This window comes from Centroberyx gerrardi, chromosome 8 (genome assembly GCF_048128805.1).
Source record: "Centroberyx gerrardi isolate f3 chromosome 8, fCenGer3.hap1.cur.20231027, whole genome shotgun sequence".
Lineage (NCBI taxonomy): Eukaryota > Metazoa > Chordata > Actinopteri > Beryciformes > Berycidae > Centroberyx > Centroberyx gerrardi.
The window spans coordinates 14,624,522-14,639,099 of record NC_136004.1 but is presented as its reverse complement, the minus strand read 5'-3'; the positions used below and the strand labels follow the sequence as shown (position 1 = coordinate 14,639,099).

The 14,578-nt window shown below is 40.5% G+C and overlaps 1 protein-coding gene across 1 annotated transcript; it reads left to right on the top strand.

Moving 5' to 3' along the window:
• Positions 1-7,785: 7,785 nt before the first annotated feature.
• Positions 7,786-14,573, top strand: aqp3a (aquaporin 3a). The gene is made up of 6 exons (XM_071900397.2): positions 7,786-7,960; positions 11,721-11,847; positions 12,139-12,276; positions 12,429-12,544; positions 12,723-12,940; positions 13,189-14,573. The coding sequence occupies exons 1-6, from the start codon at positions 7,853-7,855 to the stop codon at positions 13,394-13,396; spliced, it is 915 nt and encodes a 304-aa protein (XP_071756498.1). The 5' UTR covers positions 7,786-7,852; the 3' UTR covers positions 13,397-14,573.
• The last annotated feature ends 5 nt before the right edge of the window (positions 14,574-14,578 follow it).

Genomic DNA, 14,578 nt, shown 5'->3' with positions numbered 1-14,578 from the left:
ATATAGCCTGTGATACTACAGACAGAATAAGACTAACTACACTAGATGTGACATTGTTTCAAGGGATAAAAGCCTAAACTATATAATGCAGTCGGCAATGGATATAAAGACTGCAGAACAATGGCTGGAAGCATCATATTCCTCTTAGCTGTTGTGTTGAGCCTTACTTGACACCATCATATCTCCTTTACTCAGTGTCATTCTCATCACTAGTCACTACAAGGCTAGGTTTGATCAGAATTGTGTCCTGTAAGCATCTCTCTCTTAATCAGTTCAATACGGGAACTGTAGAGAAACACAAGGCCTGGGCAGTTTTATACTCCATTAAATCACAAACATCAGTCAGGCTCTCTGTTTTACAGACATAACAAAACCACATTCAACCATAATTTCCAGTGAGGCATTGAAGAAACTGATCACATTAGGTGAATACAGAGGGCAGTAAACCTGGGAAGGGAATGAAATTTGTCCCAGGGCTGCCTGAAGCTGTTGCCACTGTCTGACCAATGTATGCCAAACTTGCATGAAATATCAGTGCAGCACATTTTGTCCGACCTTTGTCAATGTAAATCTGATCAAATTGATTTCACTGTACCAAGTTCAGTTCAAGGCCTGAAAACATGACTCACAGAATCAGAATAAGCAGTAAGTATTATCTAATGTGTTAACACATACTGTACATTAAGCCTACAACTTATATTTTCAGAACACAATTTCAACTACTATAGTTGTTTAACATCTAGTTTAGCATCATGAGTAGTTGAAATTAGTTTCTATCCTACTGCTGTCTGAATAGTGTGTTGTCCCCATTTATTTAATCAGACGCAAGCAATATCATCCTTGAAAAATGGCATAATATCCTGGAATGATGTATAAAATACTGAATAAAAATTTGCCTCCTAAATCATGTATTGGCCCACTGAACGCCTTCTGAACAGGACGTGCTACACTGTGTTGTAAGTAACAGTGTCTTCTATTTCTTGGTCTGTCATTTGCATCTCCGGACATGCCAAAACACTGTTCACATAGTTATCTGGAACTGGAGCTCTTTTGAATTTTGATTTGATAGATTGATTGTTTGGCTTCACTTTAGTCATCTCGTTATGTTTGCACAATACAGGAATAAAACACAATTAAGAGAAAACAAATAAAAGGCCTTTCAAAAGAAAAATGTTTTAAGAAGCTGTTTGGATGGAGAAGGAGCGTAGTGTGTGAGATTTATGTGTTGCGTGACAGTCTGTGGTTTGGTTGGGTGCAACTCTCTATAAGATTCGTCTAAGATTTCACTCTGAGCAGCTTCCACAGGTTACGGAGGGGGCAATAACATTTGAGATGCAGGATGAGGATTGAGTTTGGTCAAGGTACAAAATATGGTTGAAGAGTAATACATGTCACTGGGATATCCGATTACAAACGTGCTCACTGTAATGTATTACTAGAAGAAGAAAAAAAGTACCTCTGAAAAAAAGGGAAAGGTTTTCTCTGCCATCTTTTCAGTTTAGAGGAAAATTGTGAAAGGAGACTTAGAGGCTTGGCGTTGAGTTATCTGATCAAGTTTCATTAACATCATTTCTTATCACCAAAACCTTTGATGAAACCGGGAAAGGTGGGCAAGGGATCATTGATTCTTTCCATAGCCTGTGATACTACAGACAGAATAAGACTAACTACACTAGATGTGACATTGTTTCAAGGGATAAAAGCCTAAACTATATAATGCAGTCGGCAATGGATATAAAGACTGCAGAACAATGGCTGGAAGCATCATATTCCTCTTAGCTGTTGTGTTGAGCCTTACTTGACACCATCATATCTCCTTTACTCAGTGTCATTCTCATCACTAGTCACTACAAGGCTAGGTTTGATCAGAATTGTGTCCTGTAAGCATCTCTCTCTTAATCAGTTCAATACGGGAACTGTAGAGAAACACAAGGCCTGGGCAGTTTTATACTCCATTAAATCACAAACATCAGTCAGGCTCTCTGTTTTACAGACATAACAAAACCACATTCAACCATAATTTCCAGTGAGGCATTGAAGAAAATTGATTATCTGTTGGATTACACAGAAAACACATGAGATTATGAATACAACTTTAGACAATTCAAAATGAAGGTTGATGATTGTTGATAACACAATTAATTTCTAGTCTATACATTAGGAAATAAATATAGAATTTGTTTAAATATACAGTATATCTTATAAAATTTAGATCTAAAAATAATTATGTGGGGGGTCATTCTTGTTCTTGTGTGATATCAATTCTTGTGTGATGGTTTCTCAAAGCAGGTCTTTTTACATGTGCATCAATTAGATGATGATTCATGTGATGATCAGTAGAACATTGACCTACAGTTATTTTGTCATATCATCATTGTTCCTCTACACCAGTGATTCTCAAACTTTATCAAGGACCCCTAATTTAGTCCACATTAGGGCCACGGACCAGATTTGATGAGATTTTGTCTCTCAGACCCAAATCTGAGAATATTTTTATTGTTAGATATGATTTTGTCCAGAATTCCATGACTATCTGTATTGTAGGTAGAGAGATAACAGTGAAACTATGATCAAAACAGTCATTCTTCTACATTCTCTCTCTTGTGTTAACTTCTTGTTAATGAAGTAATGGTGAAGTTTAACAATTCAATTTGCTGGGGACCCCCCGGAACCCCCTCAAGGACCGCTGGTGGTCCCCGGACCCCACGTTGAGAACCACTGCTCTACACTATTATAATGTGTTGGTTGATGATGAATTGCTCAATATTTGTGAACAATACATAAACAAATTCTTTCAGAATGTCACATTTCAGATATGTGTCATAAGTGTGTTTTTGAGTGTCTGCAGTTGTTGACGAAGAAAGCATTCTCTTTAATTACAGCCCAGTGTAATTATAGAGAAAGTGGAGAAAGTGGAAATGTACTGGAGAAAGGCTTCATACGCCACCCACAGGACTCCAGTGTATCATGGAGAAAGCATTCTATCACAAATTATATTAACCTGACTTGGGTGTATATATTTGGCTTATGAATGTGCATCAACAGCAATTGTTTGCATTGCTCAACAGAATATCCCAAGGGTGATTTTTGCAATGAACCCATCTTGACAAATAGCGATCATCAATATTTAGTTGACATTTGAGATTTAGATGCTAGTGACACATCTCACACGTCCATTTGTCACAAGCTCCTGTCTGGACAAAGACAATGTAGGCGGTTGTGTCTGCATCAACCTGGATAACCCACAAACTTCATGTACTGAGAGAGATAAAGGCAAACAGATCTTACTCAAACTGCCTGGATACTGATTCACTGAGACAATCGTGAGAAATTTTTGCCAGGAACCTGATTTTGCAAGGAGATAAAATACTAGCACATATGCAAAGCACCGCAGTCTGGTGGTAGTGCATGAGTCATGGGTATCATGAATTGACATGACTTTAATTTTTCTTTTTCACAGTGCGAGTTGAAACAGAGCCAAGCTTTCGTCATTTGGCCCTACTGCCAGGCCACAATGGTTTGCACATACTCAGTTATTATATCTCTCATTATTTGATTGCAAACCGCAGTATGCCATGAACAGAACAAATCCCCTAGAATCGCATTGCAGTGGATTTACTTTTTTTCTACTCTTTATCATTTTCCAAGATAATATATTTATGATACAGAACAAACCAATGCAGTGATTGCGCAGTGGCTAAATAATTCCTGATAATTGTTTGATCAAAAAGCTTTGCTGAAGTAACAGTCATATTTGCACATTGACCCATGCACTTTTACATAGCCTACTTTTACCTTCAATTTTATGTATGTTTTTAACCCTTATGTCTGTTTATTTGTTTTTATGGGGTATGTCTTTTTATGTCTTTTTTTCCTCTTTTATGAGCCACGTCAAAGACAATTTTCTGTCATGCTTTGTGATAGACAATAAAGTTTCTGAATCTGAATCTGAAGTAGAAAGAGATCTGAAACCATGAGTTGGAGAGTTTCCTGCCCCACTTTCAGGACTCTCAACCAGCTGTCATAAACATATTATAACAATCCTTTAACTTGAGTAGTAGTTGTCACTAACATCTCTCTCTTTGGGCTGAGGCTGTCTGCCAAAGTGTGCTGTCTGTTTGAGAGCTATCAATCAGTCTTCACTTATCCACACCTGTCCTGTCTTCCAGCTCCTTGTGGAAAACAACTGTTGGGCTGGCACTCCTACTGGGGGCAAGCACATCTGGTAGACACATGGTGCATACATCACAAACATAATAAAAAAGTGGTCAGTGCCATTTGATAAAGAACTTAGCATTCTCTCCAGTGGTTCTAACCTCTTCTTTAAAAAAAAACACTGGATCTTACGGCAGTATCTTGATTTTTCAGCCTTGTTACTTCAAAACGTAGACAGAAATTCCTCTTGTTGGTTTTTATAGCTTTCCCTCATGTTTGTGGGTACCACCATTCGTTTTTTTCCCCCTCCTTTTCACTGTCCTGTTCCTGAGCCAGACTATTCCAGGAAAAGCTGTTTAAAACCATGTGGCCCAAAAATGCAGCTCTTTTGGCCTACTTCAGCCATGGGATTCCTACTGGAAGTTTGAATGTGGAAAACTAGAGCAGAAAAGCCAAAAGAAAGTAAAAGATATATATATACATATATATATATATGTATATACATATATATGTATATATACATATACATATATATGTGTATATATATACATATATATGTATATATATATATACATATATATGTGTGCACCAACACAGCAGGATCTCAATATTTATGATAAGAAAAAGACATTAAGCGAAATTAATCAGTCAAGACTAAAGGGGCTTTTTGCAATCAGGACCCAAAGGCTTTGGAGCAGAAAGAATCAGAATCAGAATCAATATCTTTTAAATCAAATGTTAAAACTTCTTTTTATAGACTGCTTTTATGTGATGTCGTATCTCTTTATCTTGTGTTTCCTTCTTACTTTTACTTGTTTTATGAATATGATAGGCCTATTTGATTTTATTTTATTGTTAAAGCACTTTGTAAACTTTGTAAAGATACAAACAAAATATATATATATATATATATATATATATATATATTTTTTTTTTTTACCTGCTTATTCCTCTTCAGGGTCACAGGGAGCTGAAGCCTATCCCATCATGCATTGGGCAGAAAGCAGGAAGACACTGTGGACAGGTTGCCAGACAGGGCTAACACCAATACACAGACAATCACTCACACATGGGATATTTAGAGTGTCCAGTCCACCTGACTTGCATGTCTGGACTGTGGGAGGAAACCCATGCAAACACAGGGAGAGCATGCAAACTCCACACAGAGAGGGCCAGGGATCGAGCCGGATCCCTCATGCTGTGAGGCAACAGTGCTAACCACTGAGCCACCTATTATTTATTATTATTCCCCATTAACAGTTAAAAAGCTCTTGGGTTCAAATGTTATGAGCCACAGTGAAAACCTGGAGTATTTTTGAGTCCAATTCTTTCACAAAATGCTCCATATCTGCATCACTTGAGTTGAATTTGGATCCCAAAGACACCTTTCACCCAAATTCTGTTGATATAAATCCTCACAGATGGCACTACCGTATTTTTTATGAGCTTGTCATCTTCTTCCGTCCCTCCCTTCTTTGAGCTTGCGTTGAGTTCACAGTTGCGCAACACGCATGACGCAGGAATGGGTGACGCCTGCTCCTTGATTGACATGACTCAGACGGCCTCGGGGTGCACGGGTGATGAGACCTATCACCAATCTGTAATTTGCTAAACCATTGTTTAGACCATGTTCTACCAGAGAAATACAGCAGAAATACTGCATGCCGGTGCAATGGAATATTTTCACAGAAGGCATTAAATTATGCTGGCTCAACAAATATCGGTTTGTTTTTTACCTGGGATAGGGGTGATATATTTTGAAATGTGAATGTGTTCAAATGAACCCTTCAGACTAAAAATGCTGTAATCAGAAATATTCCGTTTAAAGGAATAGTTCACCCCAAAATGAAAATTCACTCACTATCTATTCACCCTCATGTCAGTCGAAACACTGGTGAAGCTTGTATGTCAATATAACACACAGCGTGTTAACTAGTGCAGCTCCAGGTCAAGGCTTCTCCAAAACCACTAAAGTGGCCGGGACTTCTTTAGATTTCCAAAAAGGGTGAAAAATGCAGCATAATCCAAGAGGAGAATGTTTGCATCAGTTACGTAATTGATATTTATTTAAGCTTATTGGCTAAAAGTTGTTGTGTATGTGCGACACCGAAAAGTTAAATAAAGAGTGAGAATGCCACATCATGGCATGTTGGGTATCCCATTTGTACCACTTTATACTTGTAATTACAATATTTCCAGCAGCATTTGAAGGCAGCATCTGCTTGCTACTGTAGGGTGACTGTAGGTGACTGTCAGTGAGGAAAACCTAAGAGATAGTGAGGTAAATATTGGACTTTTGGACCCGCAGTGCAATTGTTTGGCTTCCGAACACTTGGATCATGCTGCACGAGCTGTTTGGAGTAATTTTATGGTTATTTTCTAGTTCCAAAAAGTTTCCTGGCCACTTAAGTTCTTTTGGAGAAGGTTTGACATGGAGCTGCGCTAGCTAACTTGCCGTGGGTTAAGTAGACATACAAACTTCACCAGTGTTTCAACTGACATGAGGGTGAGAAGATAATGAGTGAATTTTCATTTTGGGGTGAGCTGTTGCTTTAACCATTGTTCGCATTGCACAGAGCCAGCTGAAGTCCTCCATGCCAAAGTAATCTACACAGATAAAGCCACAATATTGTTTTGAGGTTTAATGTCCAGGTGATCGAAGGTGATAACGTACTCCACTGTCATAACAAAATAGGCATAGACCAAACTGAACAAAAGTACTCCAGAGTAAATAGTACACTGATTCCTACTGATAGAGGCATGGCTGTGGGCTTTTATAAATGGAAATGTTCTCACACCTCTATTGAAACTAGACAAAGCAGGAATAATATGCGGTGATGAAGTTTCAGACAGAGGACAAAAGACCTGGTCAGAGAAAAGGAGCAGAGAGACAGAGAGGGAGGGAAAGACAGAGATGTGCGTGTAGGGGGGTGAACCAGAAAGGGCTGTGAAAGGGTGTGTATTACAGTTATGTGAGACAGTGTGTGTGTGTGTGTGTGTGTGTCTGTGTTTGTATTTCTACACTTAACAGGACCACATGTCCTCACAAGGATATAAAGATGAGGAAAGAGTGAGGACATTTTTTCTAAGGGGCTATTTTAGGGTTGAGGCTTGGGATTAGGGTTAAAGTTAGAATAAGGATTAGGTTTAGTTTTGGGTAAGGGTTAAGGTTAAGGTTAATCCATGGTTAGGGCCTGGGTTTAGCGTTAAGGGTAGAAGTAGGATTAGGATTAGATTAGGGTACGGGTTAAAGTGAAGGTTAGGCATGTAGTGGAGGGGGTTACATTTTGGGTTAGGGGTTAGGGAATGAATGTAGTCAATGAAGGTCCTCACAAGTATCGTAATACAAACATGTGTATGTGTGTGCGTGTGTGTGTGTGTGTGTGTGAGAGAGAGAGAGAGAGAGAGAGAGAGAGAAAGAGAGACAGACAGAGAGAGAGAGAGAGAGAGAGAGAGAAAGAGAGACAGAGGGAGAGAGAGAGAGAGAGAGTGAGAAAAAGAGAGTGAGGCATAGGGTGACAGGGAGGGAGGCGTGGTGCAGAGGGTGGGGTTGGACTCTGTTTGGCACCAGCCCAAGCCCATCTTTGGCTTTATAAGAGGAGGAGGCCAGTGCTCCCAACATCACAGCCACTCAGGAGGACATAACTACCCACAGTGCCTTTCTTCTCGCAGTCTCCTCAGCCTCTAGCAAGACAACATGGGCAGACAGAAGATGTACTTGGACAAGCTGGCACGGTTCTTCCAGATCCGCAACCTGCTGCTTCGCCAGGCCTTGGCGGAGTGTCTCGGCACCCTAATCCTAGTGGTAAGTGTGTGTGTGTGTGTGTGTGTGTGTGCATGAGTGTGTGCGTGCGTGAGTGTGTGTATACATGCAACTTACATCACATTATTTTATCTTGAAATAGAGGTTTAATGATAAAAAAAAAAACAGCAAAGAAATGCCAAGTGCTAAGTGAAAAGTTAGAAAGTCTATACTTTCTAACATAAAGGAGTTTTTGAATGTGAACTGAACTTCTGCACTTTTCAAAGAGAACTTTCTTTTCATTAAGTACCCTCACCATGACATTTTTCTCTATTTTTTGTCAAGGTTTATTGATTTTTCAATTGCTGTCAACTGTTCTCTGTGTGACAGCTTTTGTTTTGTACCTTTTTTCTGCTGCCATGGTTGAAGGGTGATGAATGATCTGGGCAAGAAAATGCATGTAATTTATAAACTGTGCATAGACTTCATAGAGTTCAAAGGGAGTGAAGTGACATTCTATGTATTACACTGAGCCATTGATTACTCTCTAAGTGTATGAGGGTATGATTACTTATATTGGCAAACTGAGTTGAGAGCAAACAGGTTAGTAACAGATTGTTCTGGGCAGCATTCACTGTGAGCATAATAATATTTACAACTGCACCACTGTGAACACAATATTTGCTAGGAGGTAGGATCCAGGATCCAGGACTCACAATCTCCCATGACTTCATTCTGTCATCTTAAGTGAGTTAGGTGTGGGTGGGTGTGTGTGTGTGTGTGTGTGTGTGTGTGTGTGTGTGAACATACTGTATGTGCATGCGGCATTGAGTGTCTGTTCACAAAAATGTTTTTTTGGACAAACTATTATTATTGCACTTGCCGTTATGTTTGATTGACAATGTAATCATTCTGTATCTAAGAGTTTAGTTTCATATTACTCTATGAACATTTGCAGCAACACACACCATCTCTGCCACAGACTCATGCACTTATTTGCAGCTGTTTAGGTTTAACACCAGTATTAGAATATGGGATACTGTTTGGCAGCAGAGATAGAAACTTCATTTGGCCATTGAATACAATTAATCCAGACTCCTGGCTATCTGCCCTATTAAACAAACATAACAAAATAAATAGCCTTACAGCTTTCAAATTAGTTCTCAGAGGCTACTTTTATATTTGAACTTACTCCAGCCTTGGCAGTCGGCACTTAGGTAAACGGAGTTTCAAACCTAATACTTTAAATTCTAGTGTACAACCCAGAGGCTCCTGTAGTGGTTTAACTTTCACTGTGCGGCTCAGAGAGTTTAGTGACTCACTGGCTTACTTAGTGATTAATAAAGTATTTTATGAATTAATTTAATAGCACCTTTCATGCTGAGACATAATCCAAGTCTAAGTATTATTATTTTAATTCATAGTTCCCATCAACAGGATAACTTACACCAGTCTAGTCATAATTTACGGTAGCTTAGTTTTAATATATAAATAAGTTAATGGGACATTACTCCTCATCACATAAACAAAGATATGCAATGGGAAACGACTAGATAAAGGATCAAGGAGTGAAATCTCCAGTATTTTTCCTCACTAGTCATTGTCACATTCCTCACACCTCAGCAGCTGATTTTGCATGTGAAATGACAATTGATGGGACAGGCAGGTGTGGCACGTCCATTCAATAGGTGACACATGTGGATGGCAGCACTGGGAGGGACAGTGGCAGAACAATAGGTAACACATGATGAGCATGCCTGAGATATTTTGACTTCCTCTATTAGAGATATAACTCTGTTCCTCTCCTTCTCTCTCATCAAATATAAGCCTGTCAATACATTATTGTACTACAGCGACAGATCAAGCAAACTGTTAATGAGTGATCAATGGTTAGTTAGTGTAGGATGATTTGGGGAGAGGTCAAGTGTGTGTGTGTGTGTGTGTGTGTGTGTGTGTGTGTGTGTGTGTGTGGGTGTGTGTGGGTGTGTTTGGGTGTGTCATCAGTTTTTCTGTTCACACCCATATAGAGGACTGTGTAGTCAGGGGGGCATGTGGCCTAAAGGGTCTTCGTTGTTCTTGAAGGTCACCATAGGGTGATGATGTCTCTTTTAGTGTCACGCTGGAACTTTATTTTCTAACAGTGTTAAAATTTAAAGGACGGACTGCACATCGTAGAAACAATGAAGTCTTAAAATAGCCACTCACTCCACAATTACACCCTCATCACATTCACAAAATGTGTGTTTTCCACTCAAGTTACTGTTCGCCTGCCATGACCTGAATAGTAGCTCTCAGGGAGCTTCTGAGCTTCTTTACCCCGAATTTGAACAGAGAATACAGGTAGTGATTTAGGGACTGGTTCCAGGCCAGCAGCTTTTTTTGCTTTCAGCCCCAGAGCTCCTAAATAAACGGCAAAGGCATTTCAATAGGTTGGCTGCTGTGAGGCTTCTATGACTCAGTCTAACCTCTCCCACTGTGCTAATGGCTGAGTAGCTGGAGGGGTGACCAGCTGAATCAGCCAATTGAATAGTTGTAAGAACACAGTCTAAACTTGTTTAACACACTGTACACACATTCACTGCTGGCTTTGAACATTTTAGAGTAAGAAATAATAACAATTGCACACAGATTCACAGTAGGATTTAAGAATATCCTTTCTGGTGGAATCTGATCTTACTAAGTCAGCTGGCGCTTGCAGGCTAATGGCCCATCATTTGCAATCAGATGCCTCTGACATTCAGAAACCCTCAGTGAAGAAGTTCTGAGTTAAAGTGATACATCTCTGTTTATGCATGAACATCAGCATGCAACACCAACACACTCCAAATACTAGCGAAGTACATTGCTAACATGGGGCTAATGTACTTAGTACTTTTCCACTGATGGCTGGTCTCATCAGGAGCAGAACAGAGTTTAGACTGGGCCCAGTGGTGGTGAACGTCCCTTAGGCGCCAGCCCCTCTGAGTGTGGTTCCCTAAAGCTAACCTCAACATCTGAGTCCTGCGGTCTTACTGAAATGCTTCCTCTTCGGGGGGCTTCCAGACCAGCAGCCTCAGCAAGGGCCACACACACTTCCTTTATCAAGCAGATACAAAGAGGACACTCAGAAACACACACACACACACACACACACACACACACACATACTTACACATGCACAGTACCCAGTGGATATGTGTGACCCACTTGGCAATTCTATCGCTACTCCTAATGACAAAACATACTGCAAAACCTACTTCCTTTGACTGAATCGATCATGTTTCTGCCCAGTAGCACATACTTTTTTCCCCCTTTTCCCTCTTGCAATGTGGAAACCCCTTTCATGATTGAAGTGAAGTGTTTTTTTTTCCCCAGATAACGCAGCAGCAATTCTTGCTGAGTCAATGTCAACACATTGACATTTCTCTACATGTCCTCTCATGTCCCATTATAAACACAATGGAGCCCATTTAATCAGAATGGGTCTCAGTTTCACTGGTTTCACTGATAATGATCACATCCCCTCTCGTCACCCCTTGGCCTGACCTTCATTGGTGACAAAGCAGTAAATGTACAGTATTCATGGTTTGTTCCTTTTAGAGGGGCATGTGCAGCACTGAGATTGGTGTTGACGTGTTGTCTCTATACCTTTGTGCTTGAATATGCTAAAGCCCTCCTACTGCAGAGTGAACACCTTAGGGCCCCTTCATGTCAAAAAAAGATAAATTAATGCTTTTGCTGTCTTGTATTAGAATACACAGCACGAGTACCTATTGTAGAACGTGTGAAGCTGTTCTCTCTGTTTAGGACACAATGTAAACCTGTTTTTCTCCTCTCCTCCCAGATGTTTGGCTGTGGTGCTGTAGCCCAGCTGGTGCTGAGCAGTGGCTCCCATGGCATGTTCCTCACTGTCAACTTTGCTTTCGGCTTCGCTGCCACCTTAGGCATCCTGGTCTGTGGCCAAGTGTCAGGTAAGCAAATACTTGTACACAAACCCAGTAGAGTCTTCCAATGAATCATTTGATAGGCTTTTATTATGAGGGTGTAGACATCATTGCATTTTGAGCAATACATATCTCAGGCAAATTCATTGTGCATGAGTTGCATCACATTTTAACCTGTTTAGGTAACTGGCTGTGGAATGAAATTGCTATTCTGCATTTGAAATTATTTTTGTCTGTATTTAGGCAATGCTATAGCACTGTAATGCGTTGGGTTATAAAAATGCGTTAACATGCTGTCTTCATGTGCCTTATTTGCAGGTGGCCATCTGAACCCTGCTGTGACCTTTGCCCTGTGCCTGCTTGGGAGAGAGCGCTGGAGAAAGTTCCCCATGTACTTTGCCTTCCAGACACTCGGTGCTTTCCTGGGCTCTGCCATAATCTTTGGCATGTACTATGGTGAGGGATGTTTCCAGACATGAATTTCAAGAAACAATCTCTTTACAACCAATATGAATGGACGTATGTCATAGATTTTGCACAAATGTGCCATTTACTGGTCTAAACAAAGAAGAGTTTCATGCTTTATTTTGTTCTCTGTCTCCCATTAGATGCCCTGTGGGACCATCCTGGGAATTTTAATGTGACTGGGCCAAATGCCACAGCTGGCATCTTTGCTACCTATCCTGGAAAACATCTCACCATTGTCAACGGCTTCTTTGATCAGGTAGATTTTCTAGATATGGAGAAAACCTGGGAACAGTGCTCAAACAGGCACTCAGCCCATTCTCCAGTCTAGTCATAGACAACTTCCAGATGCTAAAGTTTGATTTTCCAAAAGAAGCCGCTACAACCCAGGTATCCACCTCACTATTTCTTCTAATATCCACCACTCTCCACTATAGATCATTGGCACAGCAGCGCTGATCGTGTGTATCCTGGCTATTGTGGATCCATACAACAACCCCATCCCCCAGGGACTGGAGGCCTTCACTGTGGGCTTTGTGGTTCTGGTCATTGGACTGGCTATGGGCTTCAACTCTGGCTATGCTGTCAACCCTGCCAGGGACCTGGGACCACGTATTTTCACCGCTATGGCTGGCTGGGGCATGGACGTTTTCACGTGAGTCCTCCTTGCAAAAATGTTATGCATTTCTTTTTCCATTCTCTTAATCTCTATCTCCTCTACACCACTTTCACCATCACAGCTTGTCCTGTGGTGTAGTACATTATTCACCATCTCTTGACCCTCTTTTATGACCCTTGTGTGTGTTGTTTATCTCGTATAATGCCTTCATATACATTAAATTAGATTTCCCTGTGGGTAAAGTAAGACTCATTCAAAGACTTATCTCTTTTCTCCCTCCTCAGTGCTAGGAACTGCTGGTTCCTGGTGCCCATCTTTGCCCCATTCCTCGGCACCATCATTGGTGTGATGGTCTACCAGCTCATGGTTGGCTTCCACGTGGAGGGAGAGGTGCGCGACCGGGAGGAGAAAGCGCAGGAGAGCGAGAGAGTCCGACTCACCAACGTCACCACCAACGACAACCCCAAAGAATGCACCAAGGAGATGCCATGAGTGCGCTACAGAAATAGCTACACACACTAATACATGCACATTCTGTAAATACACACACACACACCAGCATTTTGCCCTTCCAGCCTCTATTGGCCTTTCCAAACCACCTTTACAGCTACTGGGACACGTCCCAAGACAGCTGTGTGTTTGAGAGAACAGTCATAGGTGAAATGGTCCTCAATCTGTTCAATCCACTTCCTTTATATCGTCCTGTGATTGTATTATATTGTAGAGGAATGATTGTGTATGAGCGTAGAGGGGAGAAACACAACTTCAAGAACACAGAATTACATTAATTCTTTGAAGAAATTAAAATTTGGATCTTAGTGTCTTTAGCACTCCTGTTTGGACAGTATTGTATGCTTTATACCAATGTAGTTTTACATAGTTTTTTTTTATAGTTTGACATATTTATATAGATGTATTTAGGCGGATGTACATGTGTACAATTTCTATGTGTTTTTCTCAGTCCAGAACCTTTCAATGTTAACGTTCTCAATTCAGGGAAATTGTCTTTTCATTTTCAAAATTTAACCTAGAGGTCCATGTCTGTAAATGAGGATGTGGTTGAGAAGAATGCTGTACAGTTCAAGTGCAGTACAGGTAATTGCTGGCAAGGTAACAAGATCCTATCTAGATAACTATCAGGTGTCTGTCTGCTCTATTGTTTAGAGCTGACAAATGGTGGTGAAGCTATGCATCCAACAATTTTTAATTGTTTAACTTCACCACTGCGGTCTTAAAGCAGCTATCTTAAAGCTGCTATCTTCCCCGATGCACTTTCCTGGCACTGTAAATGAACTATCCAGTAATTGTTAAAAGAGCTGACAGCCACTGTGATACGTCCTCAGCTGGGAACTTATCATTTCCCCATGTGTCAACTAAACCTTATCAGAAGCTATTTTAGCTTCCCAATTTCATGCTTGTAAATATCAGTGTAAATGGCAATAACTACTGCTTTGACTCTGACCTATGCAGGGATGTACCAAATCAGTCTGTCTTAATTTCACCATGATTTTTGGTTCTTTTCTGTCTTCTGACATGTCTGTACCTTGTGTATCACTCCATGGTAGGGTGCTAAACTGGGCTGTGAGATCTTTTGTATTTTGTTTGTCGGTCGAGGGGAGATGCTTTTGTACTGATATAATAAAGTTCCTTTTTTTATTGTTGCCTAAAATGTGG